The sequence below is a fragment of the Brachycentrus maculatus genome, unplaced genomic scaffold, assembly GCF_059751285.1.
Source record: "Brachycentrus maculatus isolate JH-2025_06_01 unplaced genomic scaffold, ASM5975128v1 h1tg000326l, whole genome shotgun sequence".
Classification (NCBI taxonomy): Eukaryota; Metazoa; Arthropoda; class Insecta; order Trichoptera; family Brachycentridae; genus Brachycentrus; species Brachycentrus maculatus.
Genome location: NW_028281075.1, coordinates 3,398,902 through 3,419,239, shown reverse-complemented (window position 1 = coordinate 3,419,239; position 20,338 = coordinate 3,398,902). Strand labels below are relative to the sequence as shown.

The window sequence follows — 20,338 nt, the reverse complement described above, 5'->3', positions numbered from 1 at the left end:
ATCAAACATATTCTACACCTTTATCCATGAATCTGGATCGTAGAACTTATCACTCTGCCCTCATATGAGGGCAGGGTTATCAGTTCTACTCTAGATTCTACCATTATATAATCCTAATTGAGTTAACACGGCATCGATTCGAAGCAGTGCCCTATGTACCACTTGGTTGTGGATAAGGGCCAGAATATTTTTTTATTTGTAGATTATAAGTCAATACTTTATTTCAGTGCCTTTTATTTTCATCCTCATCCTGACAGACATTATTATTCAATTATTTCAGATGTTACCACCGGAAGGCATCAATGTTGTCTCAGTTTTGCTTCACGCCCATAGTGCAGGAAGGAAACTTTCCCTAAGGCACATTCGTAATGGTCAGGAGTTACCAAAAATATCTGAGGTAAATATCATTTTAAATATTTAATAAGTTATTCTTGATTTTTTTTCTGATCCATGAAAGAAAATATTGTTATAATGGTAGTAGTCACATTTAAATAATCCCAAAGAAATAATTAAAATAATTACTTCAATTTTAACATACATTTATGAATTGTAATGCTACTACCATTTATGACCTAAAAAAACTATAAATTTATTCAGGTTGAAGAGGTTTGAATAATGGTTTTTCTTGGTTCTTAGCACTTTTCGCATTATGCTAATACTATTTGGACATGATATCGAAAATATTTCAAGTAAAATTGTTTTATCTCAGCTTACAGGAGAAATTAAATAGTATTTTGATAAAACCTATTAATATGGACTTATATTAACAGTTTTAAAAAAACACATAAAAAAAGGTTATAAGATAGAGTTATATTATATCTATTTTTTATGTTTCAATTATACTTTTAGAAACTAAGTAAATGAATATAGGCAGTTGGGAAGACTTGCGTATTTCCTTTTAATGAACTGTCAAACAAAAAAAGTTGTATGTACTCAGTGAAACAATCCCATAAAAATAGTGTGTAAAAAATTGTTTAATATTTCAAATAAGTATTGCCTCTGGTTCCAGGATGACAAATATGACTACAAGAATCAGCAATCCAAGATGCTTCAAGTGGAGAGAAATATCCAGCAAGGTGACGCCCTGGTGATGGAATGCACCTACTCCACGACAGGGAGAGGGCGACCCACTCTCGGAGGATATTCTTCCAAACAGGAAATGTGCCTTTCCTTCATACTTCACTATCCTCGAATCCAGTTAGCCGGCTGTTATTCCATGACTCCGGTGAAGGAATTCTTCGAAACATTCGGTGTCAAAGAGTTCTACAATGTGGATATGAAGCAAGTGGAAAGCATGTTCCTAACTTCGGGGTAATTAAATCATTGAATCTTGAAAACCTTTTAGTAGTTAATACAAAGCCCTTAAGCTGAGTATCCAATATAACCGCAAACAAGTAGTGCTCCGTGATTGCTACTGGCGCATATGTTCATACAATCTGAACGTGCTACAGTTCCCATGCTGTCTACAGCGATCCATTCAAATATAATATGAACAACAATAGTGATGCAAGCTTCTGTGTTCATGGTTGTGCCAACACGACAATGCTTCATATTGGAGAAGAGACAGATATGCAAAGCATTGTTTTTTCGTTATTTTATCACCCAGCTTTAAAATTATTAGTAATTATTTCATCGTGGATAGATAAAACCAAATATATGTTATGTATTGTCATTATGCTTTTTTTCCAATCACAATTAAATTAAAAAAATAACTTGTCCAAGACACATATTTATTAGTATCCTTATTCAAAATAAATTACATATATCCACAAAATGATCTGTAACATTTTATTATACAAACATATATGTAAAGTTAGTTAATATTTTTTTTTAATACATGTTATGTATTTCAGATCTCTTGAAGGATTCCCGGAGTTATTACATTTAGCCAATGACAAAAATACTAAGGATATTGCTGTGCAGGGAGATGACCAAGGTGTCAATTTACTAAGTGAGTACCTACATACCTGCGCTATTTCAATTTTCACTATAGTTTCCGTAATTTTATTTGTTTTTGACCTACGTGCAAACACCAAATAATGAATAAAATATGCAAAATATTTGATTACTCTTTTAAATTACACTTAGTTGTGTAAATTTTAAAAATTTGTGACATTTTATTTAGTTTTTTTCTCAATTGAAAACAGAAAAATCAATAAATCAAAGAAAATCAACAATAAAAAAACACACCAATCACTATTTCAAATGTTCAAAAAACTATTACTAACGTAACCATATATTTTTTTCTTTGAGCATAATAAATAAAGTATGCTACGTACGATTAACAATGTTGTGTTTTGTTTTTAGGGCGTTTAGTAATTAAGGAGCCACCAGAATTCAGGAATAAGACTTTTATTGCCCACCTAAATGAGATCCCGTGGGGTGAGCCTCTTCTTACAAAGAGAATCGAAGACACACTTTATAAAGGAAAGCACATGACTTTCTGCCGCAAGAGGGATGACTCAATTGCTGTGGTAAGTTTCTTTTATATTACTCGCAGTGAAAATTAACCACAATGAATATTTCAAATAAACTAATTTTTCAACCATAAGTGATGTTACATATTTAAAATAATAAAATTAAATTGAATTCTAAATAATCTCACTCACATTATGTCAAGCTAATCCCCGGAGGAAAAAACTATACTTTCCAGATTATTTTATCAATATCCTCCATTGTTTGCCCTATTTTATGAACTAATGTATAATGTATTTACATTTTGTTTCAGCCTATTGAAATAAGCATATTTCCTAACTTCTCGGAAGTGGCAGAAGATCCATCCAAGCAATGCCATTACAAATCCCAACATAACTCTTCTGCAACATACTCATCTTCTTTACTTTGCACTGTACTTTATACTTTACTGTCAGTTATAATACTTTCAATATTTAAAAAATGTTGATTTAATATATGGTGACAATGTAAAATAACTATCGAATTTTTGGCGTTTTCTATGTGTTGTTGTTTATAAATGACATTCATGTATTTTATAGTCAAACAAAGACTTTGTCTATACATTCTTATGCCATCTGTGTATGTTAATGTGCGTTAATTCTAAAATAATTGTTCCTAATGCACATTGTTGCAAGACAAATTTAAGCACCCATAGTCATAGACGTAAAAATGATTGAATATATATTAAATCTTATATAGCGGAACCTCGGGAAATTAATTTATTTCGGAAAAAAAATTACACCAAAATTGAATAGGTCAATCTTCTCCAAACATATATCAGTATAATGCCACGATGTGAATCCTTTACAAAAAAAACTTCAACTCATGGTATAAAGAAAAAAAGCAATGGGAAGGAGATTATTTTTACATGTAAATGTCAGATGCTTGAAGCTGATCAAGTTTCTGTCTCACAAAAACCTGTCTGATGAGGATTTTTTTCATTCTTGGATTTTATTATTTAAAAAAAATCATTTTGCAAAATTCAAGTAGCATTATCATTGAACAGATTTATAATGTGAAGAAACTAATGCCAGACTTTTTTTTTCCTAATACGAAATTCTGTTCGCAAATTGAGCCATTTCTTCATCGAGATTGTTATTCATCACTCGAATTGCTTATAACCCGAAGTTCCACTGTATTTAATTAAAATATTTTTTAAATAATTTCATTGATGGTACTAAATCAATTGTACCTTGAATTATGACTGAGTAAAGTTACTTTGTACTCTACATTTCTAAAATAAGAAACAAAAGCATTGGATAAAATAAATTATGTTAAGATTTCTGAAGGTACACGAAGATCAGAATTATATTGGAATGAAATTTTACTTTTCCAATAACTGCCTTCAGTCACTATAAACCAAATTGCCAAATATTTATATTTACGTATGTTAGTATTTTTGTAACAATATATGATTTAAGTTATGCAGCTCTTTATTTTGTAATTATTGACCAAAACAACGAAATATGAAATCTTTTTTCCCAATATTGGGATTTTTTTGTATGTATACCTACATACTCACCTATATATGTATGTATTGACTTATGAATTATCAACTTTTTCATTCTCATTGTTTGTAAATAACTACACCTATCAATTAGTTTTATTTATTTTTAATTATGCATTTATGTAAGTGATAATTTTATATAAACATTGATAAAATACTTTTTTTTTTTTTTCTTTTACCCAATACTTATGCCTTACTCTCTTAGACTATAAACTTGAGATATAAGAGAGGATATTACGATGTGAAAAAAAATCCTGGTCCATTTTAAACCGCAATAGAAAGAATGTAATATTTTATTTATGAGATGTTTGCTAAAATAAATCCAAGTTTTCAGATGAACAGAAATAATTTGAATACATTTGTTTAAATAAAACTACCAACAATCTACCTGCAATATGTTTTTTTTACTCATTGAGAATTTTAAAAAAAAACTAAAGTTAAAGCAGGGTAAAATCAGATATTACAACAGAAAGCCTCATTGAAAAATTATCCAGCGTGTCTATAAAAAAGTCTCATTTTACATTATTTCAATGGTTTTTTTTTTTTAGTAAATTATTGATTTTTCAGAAATAAATAATGTACGTATTGAATAAATACATTTAGAATCCAATTTCATTTGTATTTAGTGATATTTCACATTATTTTTAAAATTCTAAAACTCCATATATCTGAAGAATTTGTTATGGTAAATATTGTATATTTTGTCCGCCTCCGTAGTGTAATGGTCAGCACGCTCGGCTACCGTTCTGGAGGTCCCGGGTTCGATTCCCAGGGGGGGGCAAATAAATATAAGTGATATTTTCACTCTAATAATTCAGTATTATCCTGGACTGGTACCTGAAGCGGAGGGCTGATCACCTTTCCTTCGTGTCTCAACGATCAAGATGACACTGTGTTTATATAATGCAGTGCCCTATGCACCATTAGGTTGCGGATAAGGGTTCGAAATATTGTATATTAATGGTTGTGAAAAATATATAAAATGCATTTGAAATAATAAATTATAATGTTTCCCTGTAAACTGTAATGGTCAACAATATTTTTTTCAATCAAATACATTATTCTGTATTCAATTCATCATTTTATTTTATTTAATATTATGTACATACATAAATATCGACAAATCATCCGTGATATTTTAATTTTATATTTTGATATTATTTTTATTTTTAATAAACTGTAAAAAAAACTTGTGTATTTTATTTTGTCACCTACTAATTTTATTATTTCATTTATAATTTTTTTTAACATTTTGTAAGCAAATAAAAATATTTAAAAAACACAAATGATGAAATATGTACCTTCCTATAAATATATTATACGTAACAATTATTTATTGTTAAGACAATCATACGTAGGTTGCTCAATTTGTATTATAACAAAGTAACAAAAAAATGTATGCGGTTGAAAACCACTTAAAGGTTATTAAATTAATCGCCTCTAGAAATTTTATGATTTCTTTCTTATTTAACCCTTTGCATCCGAATAAGTATTAAAAATGTTTAGTATAAAATTATTCTCTTAGCACCATAGCACTTAAGTACAGTATCTACTCAATGAATTAGGGCCACCCATTATTTTTTTGAATACTCTGAAATCTTTTGGATTATTATATTTATTTTACATAAATACTTTAAGTTTTCTATTGACATCTAATATCATGTATATTACCTTCAATAATATGTAAAATATACCTGGATTATTTAAGCCTTTACAAAATTTCAAACCCTTTTTCTGAGAAAGGTCCTTAATTAGCACAGGTAGACAGATAGTTGAAAGTTCAAAAAATAGTCTTATCTCATTTATTAGTGAAGTTTCTTGAGTTCTGGTTGTTGTTTTGTTCAGAGAGGTTATATAGTTATCGTGTCTTATGAAAAAAACTTAATTTTTAATTTCAGTTCATAAAGTATAAATTTTTTTGTAAACACAAGTGTTTTTTTTTGAAAAGGACAAAATGGGAAAAAGTAAAGACATTTCTGAGGAAAAAAAGTCTAGTGTTATATTTCCACTGGAATTAGGAATACTAGCTAATAGAGAAATTTCAAAAAAAGAAAACGTTTCTCGTCAAACGGTGGACAGAATTTCAAAATCAATAAAAAATCAGTCACCCGCCACCAGCAATCGGCGAAAGAACTGTCGTAGGATTAGAAAAACAACACCGAGGACTGATCGAAAAATCGTTTAAAGTGCCTTAGAAAACCGTAGTGCATCAGCAAAAACATTAAAAATAAAATTGGAAGAAGAGGATATAAATATATCGGTATCAACACTGAGGCGACGTCTTTACGAAGTAAATCTGAAATGCAGGCGCCCTGTAAAAGTACCAAAATTGACACCACGAATGAAAGCGGATCGATTAAAATGGGCCAGGCTACATCGAAATTACTCGGTAGATGATTGGAAAAAGGTATTTATTTAAATTGAATTTTCAACATATCATTTTAGTAAATAAACTTATATATTTGAATTAAACTTAAATTTTCATTATTTTTCAGGTCATCTTTAGTGATCAGTGCCGGTTAGAAGCCGTGACAGAGAGCCGTCGATTCGTCAAAAGAACACCAATGGAACGTTACAATGAGGCCTGTGTGGTAAAAGTTATCAAACACCCCCCTGCAACAATGATATGGTCATGTATTATTAACAATTTACCTGGGCCGTTGTTTTTCGTGGAAGGAACAATGAACCAAAATTCCTATAAGCAGGTCCTCGAACGAATTTTATTGCCCTTCTACCATACACTCGACCCAACAGAAGGTCCATACACCTTCATGCAGGATGGGGCACCTTGCCACCGGGGTAAATCAATAATAAAATTTTTGTCTAACAAAAATCTGCTTTTGCTCCCCTGGCCTGGAAATTCTCCGGACCTTAATCCTATAGAAAACGTATGGAGCATGTTAAAAATAAGGTATACTCATTTCCAAATCCGACAGTAGACTGTCTAAAAAAAAATATTCAAAAAATTTGGTCAGAAGACGAAGAAATAAAAAACATGATAAAACAGTGCATTTTAAGTATGCCAAAAAGAATTGAGGCAGTTATTTCTGCCAAAGGTGGAAATACTAAATACTAACTATATTTATATGAAAATATATGCATAATTTAAGCGTAATAAAGTGTTCATATGTATATAAAATTCAATGTTGTTTTATTCAAGGTTTTCTCTGAGTTATTCCTGTTTGAATTGAGAAATTGCGCGAAATTCTGCGTGGCCCTAATTCATTGAGTAGATACTGTAGTACGGCAAACCATGCATGCCGCCTCTATGGCGGCACACCAGCACTAAGGATTAAATTTAATTCGGAAGAGCTGATTTATTTTCATGCACTTCAATTGTTGCATCAAAATCACCTAAGTTTGATTTCTTTCTTACTTGAATTTCAGCAGTTGATATTTCAGCTATGAAATTTAAATCTTGCTTGATTAGTGATTAAAACCATGGTTTTGAAATGTTCAAACCAATAAGTATACAAAAGATCTATGACAATTATTTAATGACTTTAAAATACAGTCATCTAAATTAAAAAAAAAAAAAAAACATTGAGGATGTCGTTAGGTGGGAAGGCAACAAAGGAGGCAATAATATGATCACGTGAGGAGAATGGACCATCCAGACTCCCTAAAATTGCACTGCACAGCCAACCCCCAGGTTGACAACTCTGAGCAGACTACCAAAGAGATGGATCGACATCGCAGGAGGCTAATCCCTCTTAAAAACAGGCCACAGGGCATACACCAAGCAAAAGAAGTAAATTTTGAAAATGCGCCCTGAACAGGTTTCGATACTTAATATAATTTAATGTCTTAAAAAAGTGTTTCTACTAAAAGGAGTAAATGAAAGAATATTTAAAGTCAAATAATCGTTTATTGAGTTACATGATACATATATTAAATAGAGAACATGTCCACAAGAACTAACTATAAAGCATTCATCTGTATTATAGAATACATACAATTAGACATGTTGAAATATTCAATATTCTGGATATTTGTGTTATACATATACAAAAGCGCACATGTTAATAATTAATAGTATTAGGATAAGTCTTTTTTATTGTTTTTATTTTTTAATTTATATTTATACTAAATAATATGTCCTACACATTATCCTTAACGCGGAAGTCTACAACATGTTCGATTACATTTTTTTTAACGAAGCTAAGATTTATCATTTGTTTATATATAAGTACATAGTGTATATTGTGCAAATCAATAAAAACCAGCACTGTTAAATGAGAAACATACAAGAATAAAGGTGAATCAAGTATATTTGCTCCAAGGCAGAATAGAATTTTAAATGAAGTTTATTGTAAGCGCCTTCAACTCGGAGATTTATTTGGAATATATTTAGTAATTTTTTTTTAGCTGGTAAAGTAAAAACATGATGCTAGCAATAGAAGGGTACCGATACATACCAATAAAAACAGGAGCTCTCAAAAGATATGGAAATTCATAATGAAAACGATAATTACCCATATTTGACAGGTACCTAATACATATAAAGCCACATTTCATCAATACTACAGTACACACAAAAACATGGAAGTTTTTCTGCACTTGGAACGTGGTTTGATGAAAATTGTAATAATTTTAATACAGTCCTAAACCTCGTTACTCCTGAATTTGACTAATAAATTACACTTTAATCAACTGGACGAGTGCAACGTCTCCCTGCAAAGGATCCTATTTCTAATTTCTCAACGTCGAAAATCTCAAGCTGAATTAAAACACCCCGAGTGATTATATCTACCCATTATAACAATTATTAGTATTTATTACCTTGGGTGTATGAAATGACCACCATACAAACAATACTTTTCTCTCGACTCACATTATATGATGTGGACAACTACGTTTTGTTTTATGATATATTTTTTAACATTTAAAATATACATAATTGCTTGTATATAAACTACACGGTTAGATCTGTTGACTAAACAATTTTCCGCAAAAAAAAAAACATCAGGCAATTGCAACAAAGGGGGTAAAGTCCTTGGCATGAATAGAGGTGCATTTGTTGTCCAATGCAAATAATATCCTGCATCATATCATGATGTACACATACATTGACACATCTAATTAATAAAAAGAATAGTTTTATATGAACTTTTAATACACTGTAATAAAATCAATTACAAATAGTAAAATTGGCACAATAACTAATGTTTGATGGAATGTAGCAAATTTAGATTTTGATAGATTTTGTGAGTTTGTAAATTACATACTAACTTACTGATTCGTGTCCGCTTCTGTAGTGGTCAGTACTTTTGGCTACTGTACTGGAGGTCTCAGGTTAGATTCCCAGAGATGGAAATAAATATAATTGATTTTCCCTGTTATATTTATTTAATATTACTCTACACTGGTACCTGAAGCGCAGGGCTGATCTGCATTATTTTATGTATTTAACGATCAAGATAACACTGCTTACATACTATGCAGTGCCCTATGCTCCATTCGGTGCGGACACGAGATACAAGAAAATGTTCAGATAAAAAAAATTATAAAAAAAAATTTATAGCCGATGACAGTACTAACGACGTTAGTCAATAAGTCTTTTTTTTTCATTCGAGTAAATCCAACTTTATTTGTCAGACATGTCAATGAAAGCGTTTGTTCCTTAACGTGTATCAAATATTACATTCAAAGAGAAAAATACAAACAATTTTTTTATCAGAAGAGTCCCTCCATCGAGCAAATTCAACAACTCCTTATGAGATCCACGAGTGCCATGATCGCTAGATGAGTGTCATAAAATCATTAAACTTTATGCATTGATTAGTCTACAATGGAGCGGGAGGGGACTGGGTATGTTAGGTTAGTAAAAAACAAAATCAGAATCCAAGGACTTGGTGTAGCTTCAGTTCTTCCGGTTCCTCCGCCTCATGTTGGTCAGGCACTGCGGGCAGTACCACTTCCCTTTGGGCGGGGCCGAGATGCCCACGCACGGGTAGTGGAACCATTCGCATGGACACTGGGAAAGTAAAACACAATCAATACATATTATTTTTTAGCATCTCATCAAAGATGAAGAAGAATATGGAAGTCTGGGCATTTACAGGGCTGATGACCGTCATAGGCTGGTTTGAGTGATCACTTTACACACGTGTAAAATTCACCAATTCTACCCATTGTTGACAACCACACTACTTAAATTCTTGGAAGTTCTATATATATGAACCAATTTTAAAACATTGTTCTTGAATTACTAGAACTTCACTAGAGACATCTATTGGTAAGATGAAAAGAAGCTTTTTACTGAGCAGAAACTCTTTAATTAGTATGTGAGGTCCAATTCCTGGATTATAATCACACACATAAGAAACGACAGAAAATACCATTTTCATTTTTATTATTTAAGCTTATAATTTGACCAGATAATTTATTTACAACATTTTGAGTATGTCCAAATACTTGTTCACAAAATCTGGATTATCTCCAATTACAGGAGTTATTTTCATATTATTTTTTGACATCTCATCAAAGATGAAGAAGAATAATTTTATTCATAATTTTATTCTTCTTCATCTTTGATGAGATGTAAATGTGATCCAGATTTTGTGAACAAGTATTTGGACACACTCAAAATGTTGTGACAATCAATACAAACTAACAAAAGGCAAATCAGATGAACCATCCCATTACGATGCTAAAAACTTCCGCGCACAACAGTGATATGTATTTTGTACACCATACGAACATGTGATTTAAAAACGGGAAAAATTTATATTCATGTATTAATATTAAATCAAACACAGATTTTTTGGGTCTTCTAAGTAGTATTTTATTAACAAAAACACATAAAAAATTAATATTGTGACAATTTTTTCACCTTGTATTATCAAACATTCGTTTGATAATGCCCTAACAAGGCAAAACAATTGTCACAATATTATTTTTTTATGTGTTTTTGTTAATAAAATACAACTTAGTAGACTAAAAAAATCTGTGTTTAATTTTGAATTAATAGATAAATTAAAATGGAGTTCTACAAATTAAACGCCAAATCAATAAATAAAATGAATATTCCTAAATGTTGCTTTCGTTGACCTTAATTGAAGTTGAAAGTATCAATTTTGTAATGTTAGCTCTGATAACTATCTGAAAATGAGAAAAAATACATTGCAAGTAGCTGTAATAGCTGGAGCAGCGACACGACCACCGTGGAAGACGTCCTGCAAGCTACTAAACACGTTTCGACGTGCGTGTGTACGCAAAGCACGTCACACATGCACACGCTGGGAAATATTAGTGTATTGGTGTTTTATCCCCGATTTTTTCACAAATTATTTATTTTTGTCGCTGCAAATGAATAACTTTATATTAAAATATGTAATATGTAATTACATTATGGAGGAATGCAAAAATTCTGAGCCCGTATCTATTATATTTTATATTGATATTCTCATTTTAAAAATCGAGTTGTAGTAAATACATATCACCGGGAGAGAAAGGTTAACTAAGAAGAATTCCATGAATACAAATTATGACTCATGTATATTTTTCAAATTTAGTTGCAGATGAAAATAAAATAAAATAAAGTTTAATAGTGCTGAAATAACATTTTTTACTCAAAAAGGATTGGATTGAATAAATCAGCATCAGTTGACGGCACTTTTATGTGAAAATATTGTATTATTTTTAAAATTGCAAAATTTTTACTGTTTTTTTTATGTTGTATCATGGTTCTAAGAGCGCCAAATCGAGAATTACTTAGTTATGGAATATTTGAAAGTCAAATGGAAACCTAAATCAAGAAAAACATTTAATCGGGTCATGTCAAACCGAGGATTCAATGTTATTAGAAATTGTAAAACTTCCATACACTTTTTTCCACATATATTTTTACCAGTCCCAAGAATCACAAATTAAAAAAAATTAGGGATAAAATTATTTATCGAAAATTATTTATTTTTTTTAAAGTAAAATGCATTTTTATTTCGAGAAATAAAAAATGTGAGTGGATAAAAACACAAAGTATTTTTATTTCTCGAAATAAAACATCAATATGATCCACAAAGTTAATGCTTTCAATATTCAAAACATAAAATGCATTCTTCAGCGCGGGAACTCATAGTTAATATTCTAATATTGTGAAGTAACACTAAATGCAACATATTCTACTTGCGAAATAATAATATGTAAATAACAAATAACCCATAAAAGATATATCTGTGTGTACTGCTGTTCATAGTACTTACTTCATCATTATCACAGGCAACCATGTCTCCGTAGGACACTTGGTTACAGATGCAGTAGCGAGGCTCGTTGGGATCATATGTCCACTCTCCATCTGTGAGCGCCTCTTCTAGTGGCATGGAAGTGATTGGCGCAGCATTCGACACTCCCACACTACCCACACTGAAACACGACACATAATGAATAAGCGACTCTTTCTTATGGCCATATCTTATACATATCGTAGTCATACAGGAGAAAGTGACCAAGTGCATTTTTTTACAAAACCGTGATCATTAACTATTTGATATCTTACTAGCTTAAAAAATTAGCCCTGAAAAATTCCCAAAGGATTTTAAACATGGAAGTATAATATTTTGATTTGTTAAAAATGACTTACTGCATTGATGTTTATTTTCTTGCGAAGCAAAAGTGACTTAAATGGGTCCTCCTGAACATTTTACGTTTTGGTAGTTGGTCACTTTCTCCTGTACGACTATGATATGTGGATTTTTTCTTTCTTTTTAATTTATTTGGCAGTCACCCAGTGAAAGGACGTTGATGCCAGTGTCAAGTTTTATATTTATTTACAAACAATAATAATAGCAATTAATACAAAATGTCATAGTTTGAATGCGTTTAGCTTTATCATTTTAGAAATTAAGACTGCAATTCTAGAATTAGGTTCAGAAAGAAGGGTGGATACTTAGGTGGGGAGTTAGATTCCTGCCCGTGTTATACGCTATTTAGAAAGTTCTCTTCTGTTGTGAATATATGGTTTCATCCCCTATATGTTGTCCACATTCGCAATATGGTGATGTAATGCACTTTATCTTATAGATGCACAGGCAGTGAGCAGTGCCCAGACCTAAGATAGACAAAGACAAGTTCCAGTATCATGGTTTCTCACTGTACCTCTGTGTAGGAGAAGAAGATCGGCTGACAGATGACGCCAGGGTTTGTTGCGAATGCAGCATAACACCGCTGTTTCCGCTCAATGAACCTCCATAACTAGCCTTCCTAAAAATGATAATAATAAAACAATGTATTATTTGCATTCCATCAAGATGGCTTAAGACCTTTAAATAATATCTTTCAACTGCCAGTCAGTAAGAGACAGAAAAATACATATGAGACCTCCGCAATCAATTTATAAATAACTTAAATTAAAATTAAATTTATAAATATGCAAAGTTTTCATCATTCTCAGAGTCAATATTGTATTTTTATCTGCATTTAAAAAGAGCATCATGGACTCAAAAAAAATAGGAGCTGTGATCGTACAAATTTTGATGAAACTGCTACAATGGTTTTGTACTCAAGCAGCACAGGAATTTCCAATTTTTATAGGAAAACTGGATTGACAGAAAAATATGACACATGTGCAACGAGTGAATTGTATGAATTTTGTTCCACTTTTGTTCCAATTTTGTTCCATTCCAAATCACAAGGATCGTGTATCCAAATCTCGCCAGCAGTGCACGCAATAGACTGACGCATTTGTATGTTGATGTGCGCGATCACGGATCCGTGTAGTGGGCACCATGCGATAGACGCATGATACATGGATCCATGTAGTAAAGTGTTAAATTAAAAATAAATATTTTCATTGTATTTTAAATGCTGTTTATACCGCCTCCGTAGTGTAATGGTCAGCACGCTGGGTTACCGGACTGGAGGTCCCGGGTTCGATTCCCAGGGGGGGGGTTTAAATAAATATAAGTGATTTTTTCACTCTAGTATTTATTCAATATTACCCTGGACTGGTACCTGAAGCGGAGGGCTGATCGCCTTTCCTCCATGTGTTAACGATCAAGATAACACTGCGTTTATATGATGCAGTGCCCTATGTACCATTGAGGTGCGGATAAGGGTTTGAAGAAGGAAGAATATACCACATGAACCTAAGGGCCTTGCACTCTTAACCTTAAAGAATAAAGATAATAGAAAAATGGGTTTTATTCTATGCGTACTTTTTGTGTCTCTTGGAGGAGGAGGGCGTGGAGGGCAGGGAGGCGGGGGAGGGAGCGACGTGCGCGGCAGGCTCCAGGTGGTGCACGGCCTGCAGGGCCTGCTGCGCGGCGCCGGCCAGCTCGCGGCCCAGCTGCAGCTCGCCGGGCGCCGGCCCGCCCGCGTGGATGGCCTCGTAGGAAGCCTTCAGCGACGCCGTCCTGCGCCCTTGCTGCATCTAGACATATTCACAATTTCAATAATCAAAAGATCTGTATTTGATAATTTTATATTCTTCACACGGTTTTGAGGAGAGCCAATTGCAACAGACAACTGCTAAAGGACATTAACCTGTTAACCGAGCGGGACATATAAATACGTCAAACGCCAACAATATCGGCAACGGTTAGGACATATCGTAGTCGTACAGGAGAAAGTGACCAACTAACAAAACGTAAAATGTTCAGGAGGGTCATTTAAGTCACCTTTGCTTGGCAAGAAAATAAACATCAATGCGTTAGCCATTTTTAACAAGTCAATTTATTATACTTCCAAGTTTAAAAACCTTTGGGATTTTTTTCGGAGTAATATTAAGCTAGGAAAATATCAAATAGTCAATGATCATGTTTTTGTAAAAAATGCACTTGGTCACTTTCTCCTGTATGAATATTACATCCTGTAAATATATGTTGCGCCCTGGTCGGTAAACGGTCGGGGACTATATGTATTTTCAAACAACAAAGATAATTAGATATCCATACATGTTTCAACGTGAATTCTTTTCTATTTGTTTGTAATTTTGTATTTTCCTTTGTGATTTTCATATAAATAATTTCATTTATTTTAAGCATAAATAAAATAAATGAAATCACGTCCACCAGGTATGGCGTACTGACATGTCCTATTGAAAAAGTTCACGCCCGTCGTATGTTACGTAATTAAAAAGTGAACAACTCGGTGAACAGGTTAAGATTCGTAAAATTTCATATCTAGGTCACATTCTGCGGAGAGAGAAGTACAGTTTACTTGAAAAAATACTGATGTGGAAAATTGAGAGGCAGCGTGGGCCTGCCAGAAGGCAAACATCTTGTCTGCGCAATATAGGAGATTGAACCGGGATGAGACATGTTGCTCACTCCTTTCAACGTCATATATATAAAAATTGACAAATTTCAGTGGTGCATGTTTTCGGAATGTCCAGAAAATGTTCTATATCCCAGCAAAAGCGGCATATTTTCAATTTACCCGCTACAGGGCAGAAAGTGTTATTTTTTAATTTTAAAGAAAAGGCATTGTTTAATTTTTTTTTTTAATATACTAAATATTTTTCAAATGAGGAAAAAAATCAGGTTTTATCTAAAAAAATCTGTTGCACAGTAAAAAGTTCAATAAGTGGCTTGATATTTATTTTTAATACGTTTTACTATATTTTTAAACTTTAAAAAGGATCTCCTGAAAACTCAAGTTTTTTTATATATGACGCTGTTGAAAGGAGTGAGCGATGTGGGGGAACTGTTCCGGATCGCGCAAGATGGAAAAGTCTCTGCCAGAGTGATTGCCAACGTCGGGGGGACGAAGAAGAAGAAAGTAAACTTAATATACACAAATAGAAATTTTATTTAAAAAAGCGAGTCCACAAACAGATATATTTGGTGGGCAGCTAGTACCGATTAGAATATGAAAATACCTGTTTAGTGGCGACTATAGCCTGACTAGCGGCAACTGCGATGGCGCTCTCCGCCCCCATGTGACCCAGCGTGTACCCGCCAGGGCTGCTGGACTCCGCAACCCCTCGGCCCAGAGCAGCCTGGAAAATTATTACATTTCTAATTCCAAATGTGTGTAAAAAAACAACAAACAAACGAGAAGTTCACTAGCCTTTTCATAATCCTACTCAAATATTTATCAGATAAAAAACAGTTCAAATGAATTTAAGGAAAAATGTGATGTAAATTAATTTATTTTCAAATACGACAGGCAATTGCTGCAAATAAATAAACTTAGTGACACTGTACTGATAAGGTGAATATAAAAAAATTAATCTAAAAATAAGTTACTCTGGCATAAATCTCTAAGGTCTTAGAGTCATTTCACTTATCGGCACTGATATTAATAGTAAGACATGATGAGGTTTCATTGTAAATGAAAACACTTGTTTTTTACCACTTCAGTTATATTTTTTTAACGACTAGTTTCAGAAGCCACAGATACTTCCATCTTCGGGTCTGAATATAAACTAAATTTATATTCAGACCCGAAGATGGAAGCATATGTGGCTTCCGAAACTAGTCGTAAAAATTAAAATAAATATAACTCAAGTGGTAAAAAATTTATGTCAAAAATAGATGTTTACAGATCGCAATTATGTCAGGAACCTTACAGGTTCTTGACCGGATAGAATAGGCACCTGAATAGCGGAGTCCGTCCTGGATAGAGCCAGGGGCGCAGTGGCGGCCACCAGGGCTCTGCCCTCGCCCCCGCGACTCCCCGCAGCCCCGAGCCCCTGCTCCAGGCTCCGGGACGTGCCCCCGCTCGCCACGGAGCTCGTGCTGCCGCCCCAACTCTCGCGCCGCTTCTCAGCGCGGACTCGGTACCTGAAATCATAAACCGTACTTTACTTTCATTCCTGTACTTCACATTTGCCTACTAATACAGTCTGTGATATTAGTTTGTAAGTTGGATCTAGAACACTCACAATTAGGATGTTCTGTGCTATCTAAAACTGAACGCTCAATCATACACTTTCAAAAATTTACATATTTGAGAAAAAAAAATATAAATCATTATTTATTTAAACTGTTTCACGTGACATATGTTCGCCAATTTCGGTTTTCTTTACACCATAGGTATATCTATCTACAAAAGAGACAACAGCTTATACGTAGGTCATTTTAACTAACTGTTACATTAGTTTCGATAATGTTTTCCCTCCTAAATGATGTCATTTGTGACTCGACATTCAAAATAAATATATTTTTTAATTAGTACATTTATAAATAATAATAAAATAATTATTTTAAAAATACTTCCTAATTATTAAGAAAAGTAAGTAAATTAAATAAATTGAAATAATAGTTATTACTCTAAGCAAAGCTGATAAAATTTATGTTTTTTTATTGATATTTCTTGGAATTCTATTGAACAGATACGTAAATTATATTATCCTGTACTTACTACTCATTTTGAACAATCAGAACATCACTCTATCAACTGGTTAACATATAAATATTATGTTATATTTCAAGGAACCAAAAAACAGATAGGCAGAAGAGAATATAATATGTACACTCAAAACATCATCCCTAACAACCATTAAAGTAATCATTAAATGTCTTCGTATATTCACGGCTGTTCAGGTGCTGACAGCATTTTTTAGGATTATATGTCATCAGCACTATTTACCAACATTTCTTATCCACAAAATACTGATGATGGATGCTGCTTCAAATGCTATCAGCATTGAAACAGTCATTTTAAAATTCATTTAAAATAACTTTTTTTTGGAGTAAAAAAAATAATCGAAGGAATGATTAAATCCAATTTAAGATTTTTTCAAAACTGGAATTGAACCCATAACTGTTTTAAATGAAGTCATTCATATTCTTTAAAATCACTGATATCCCTTATTTAATATCTGTAAAAAACATTTTTTTTCTATGGTCATAACCCTTCCTATGATTGATATTCTCATATTTCTCGTAAAGTGCTTTTTCATCCAATTGTTAAACGTATCGCCTTAAAGCAAAAGTCATTAACTAACAAGCATCACGATGACCTAGCACAGCCCATAACACAAAATGCTTAAACAAAAGACATGATATTTGTGGATTTTGCGCATGTTTTATGTTAGGAACTATGTATGGGCAGAGAGCGATCGCCATGAGGTTGGTGGTTAATGAGTTTTGCCGATCGGGATGGTGTATCCGTCCCGAGAACTGTCCCGAAACCTTGGAGACTGTACCTATTCTCTTTATGGTGATTACTCTGGGAGCTCTGTCCCAGGGAAGTGGGCTGGTCGAGTTCCAGGGAACGTTTTTCCAGTAACTCGGTTATACCCTTATTATCTGCTTCCAGTTCACACTTGAATTTGTACAGTTCGGTGTCTGGAATAGCAACACACAAATATTACAATGTTCAATGGAAGGAGCACTCCTGGCAAACATGCACATCATATTTTAACACTTCAACTACCTCAATAAAATCTAGTTATAAAACCTAAATAAAGGGGACCATACAATATAACTTTGCCTCTGTATATATATTATATATTATACATAAAATACAGCTACCTGTACCTTTATTTACTTTTTCTGTTGTCACTTCAATTTTACAGTTAAACTTGGCTATGGTGGCCTCGGGAATAATGAAAACGTAATGATAATAGTAAGCGTATTTGCATTTATATCAAAGCTTATGGCATAAAAATTTTGTTTACTTTGAACATCGGTACTTTATTTAAATTTTTAAGGAATAAGAGGCAGAACGTCTATTTTAAAGGTTTGTCTGCAAAAAAAATTATCAAAACGTAGAAAAATGAAAACCCGTCTAGTGACACCTCTGATAGTTTCCATTGCATCGTAAGAAGCGCAAACATGGACAGTAGGAAAAGAAAAGGAAAAATGCTGGATCTGTTTAAAATGGTCACCACGTATTCCTTAGACTGTAAGACACACAAATGCCTCTATCCTCAAGGCATTATCAGTAACCGGGAAACTCCCTAACATTCCAGAAAAATTATTATTTCCTACTTGTTACAATGTAGTTACAATGGGCATATTGCCCATTGTAACTACATTGGACAGATTACTAATATAATTGATTATTTAATATTTATACAATATCCTTCAAAATTATACCCCAAATTAAAACTTCTGCTGAAGCAATATCGCAATGTTTGATTATCTTGTTTACTTACCTAATTTTCGCAGGTATTTCTCAACAAGTTCATACATTTGATTAGCTAACTGCACTTTTTCGTCAGCTTCATCTAATGTTTTGTAATATTCCTTTCGTATATCACCAAAGTCTTGATTAGCTAGTTCAGTGGATATGTCTCCACGCCGACAATTACCAAACAAGTGGCGAACCCGCTTTTCCAGGGAGTCCATACTGTCTGTAAATAATTTCACAAAATAAAATTGTAAGACATTACAAATTTTTAAAAATATATATATACTTATATATATATTAAAGAAATTAGAAACCGGTGTCTCACAATGAATTTAATACGTGACTATATAATATTAAATGTTACGTACTGAACAGATTTCCAATTTTACAATTGCATAGTAGATTTCATTGAATAATCTAAATACAATACAAACAATATTATATTAACTTACTTTGAACTGACAAATCCAACTCTCTCATTTCGGTGAAGCGATCCCTTAATTCTTGAGGCAGATGCTCAATCACTAAAAAAATCAAAAAGTGACATTTTATTTTTACAAATCATAAAAAATAGCCGAATTTGGTACCTGTATAAAAATTTATAAATAATAAATTATTTTTCAATAACTTTTCAAACACCATTACACTTTACCGCCATTACGATGTACATCGTTGTTAAGTTGGTAGTTTCTAAATAAGAGAAGTGACTCGAGCTCCGCCTTGTCAAGTATTGTGTCGATTTTGGGATTTTACTTACTTTCAAGGTAATCTTCCAAATACAACATTTTGAAATAGTTAGTTAATATGCTTTCTCAAGTGAAAATGTTATAAAAAACAATATTAGTTCATTGGAATCTATAGAAAACAGCGAGCGATAGCCGGAGCCGTCACCGAAAGAAAGCGTCACTAGACAGTACTACCAACTTAAAGAATATTTATTGTGTTTACAATTTTTACCGTGGCGCGCGCGGCTATCTTAAAAATGACATGCATGTTTCCCGTTTCTTTTACAAAATATTATCTTTCTGCCTTACAATGAAAACTTTTTTTACAGATGATTCGTCGTCCGTTAACAAGTATAGAGCTCAAGCTCGATGATTTAGAAGAATTTGTCGCCATGAAAAGACAGCAGGCGAATTCCAGTCAATCAACAAATAAGGATCAAGATCCCAATGCATCATTGTACTCACCAATTACTTGGAACCTGGGTTCAAAATCAAGCAAAGAAATTCATCAAAGAATTGGCTATACTCACAAACCCCCAGCAAACACAAACAATACATAAATATTTTTCTTTGATAACCCATTGTACTTAAAATATATTTGTAAATGAAATAATAAGTAATATTAAATTAT

The 20,338-nt window shown here is 32.7% G+C and overlaps 2 protein-coding genes across 4 annotated transcripts in view; one reads left to right on the top strand and one right to left on the bottom strand.

The window, feature by feature from the left end:
- The window catches only part of LOC148304323 (MOXD1 homolog 1-like), a 111,169-nt gene extending 106,026 nt beyond the window's left edge, over positions 1-5,143 (top strand). For all 3 annotated transcript variants that reach the window (XM_088268714.1, XM_088268716.1, XM_088268717.1), the window contains 5 exons: positions 281-397; positions 1,010-1,311; positions 1,854-1,951; positions 2,308-2,474; positions 2,729-5,143. In XM_088268714.1, the coding sequence (XP_088124840.1) occupies positions 281-397; positions 1,010-1,311; positions 1,854-1,951; positions 2,308-2,474; positions 2,729-2,902 (858 nt within the window). In that variant the 3' untranslated portion in view covers positions 2,903-5,143. The remainder of the gene's footprint in view (positions 1-280; positions 398-1,009; positions 1,312-1,853; positions 1,952-2,307; positions 2,475-2,728) is intronic.
- A 3,916-nt stretch (positions 5,144-9,059) lies between these two features.
- On the bottom strand, positions 9,060-19,900 carry LOC148304322 (inhibitor of growth protein 3-like). Its single transcript, XM_088268622.1, has 10 exons — positions 19,740-19,900; positions 19,435-19,506; positions 19,008-19,205; positions 18,054-18,195; positions 16,500-16,686; positions 15,780-15,899; positions 14,116-14,330; positions 13,058-13,162; positions 12,166-12,325; positions 9,060-9,938 (listed from the first exon to the last, which is right to left on the bottom strand). Exons 1-10 carry the CDS (start codon positions 19,765-19,767, stop codon positions 9,825-9,827), a joined length of 1,341 nt encoding a protein of 446 aa, XP_088124748.1. The 5' UTR covers positions 19,768-19,900; the 3' UTR covers positions 9,060-9,824.
- Between the last annotated feature and the right edge of the window lie 438 nt (positions 19,901-20,338).

Coding starts and splice junctions, on each gene's coding strand:
- LOC148304322 (XM_088268622.1), bottom strand. CDS start 19,767: ATGTTGTATTTGGAAGATTACCTTGAAA. Junction 19,206..19,434: donor GTTGGATTTGTCAGTTCAAA/GTAAGTTAATAT, acceptor AATTATTTACAG/ACAGTATGGACTCCCTGGAA. Junction 15,900..16,499: donor GGACGGACTCCGCTATTCAG/GTGCCTATTCTA, acceptor ATAATTTTCCAG/GCTGCTCTGGGCCGAGGGGT.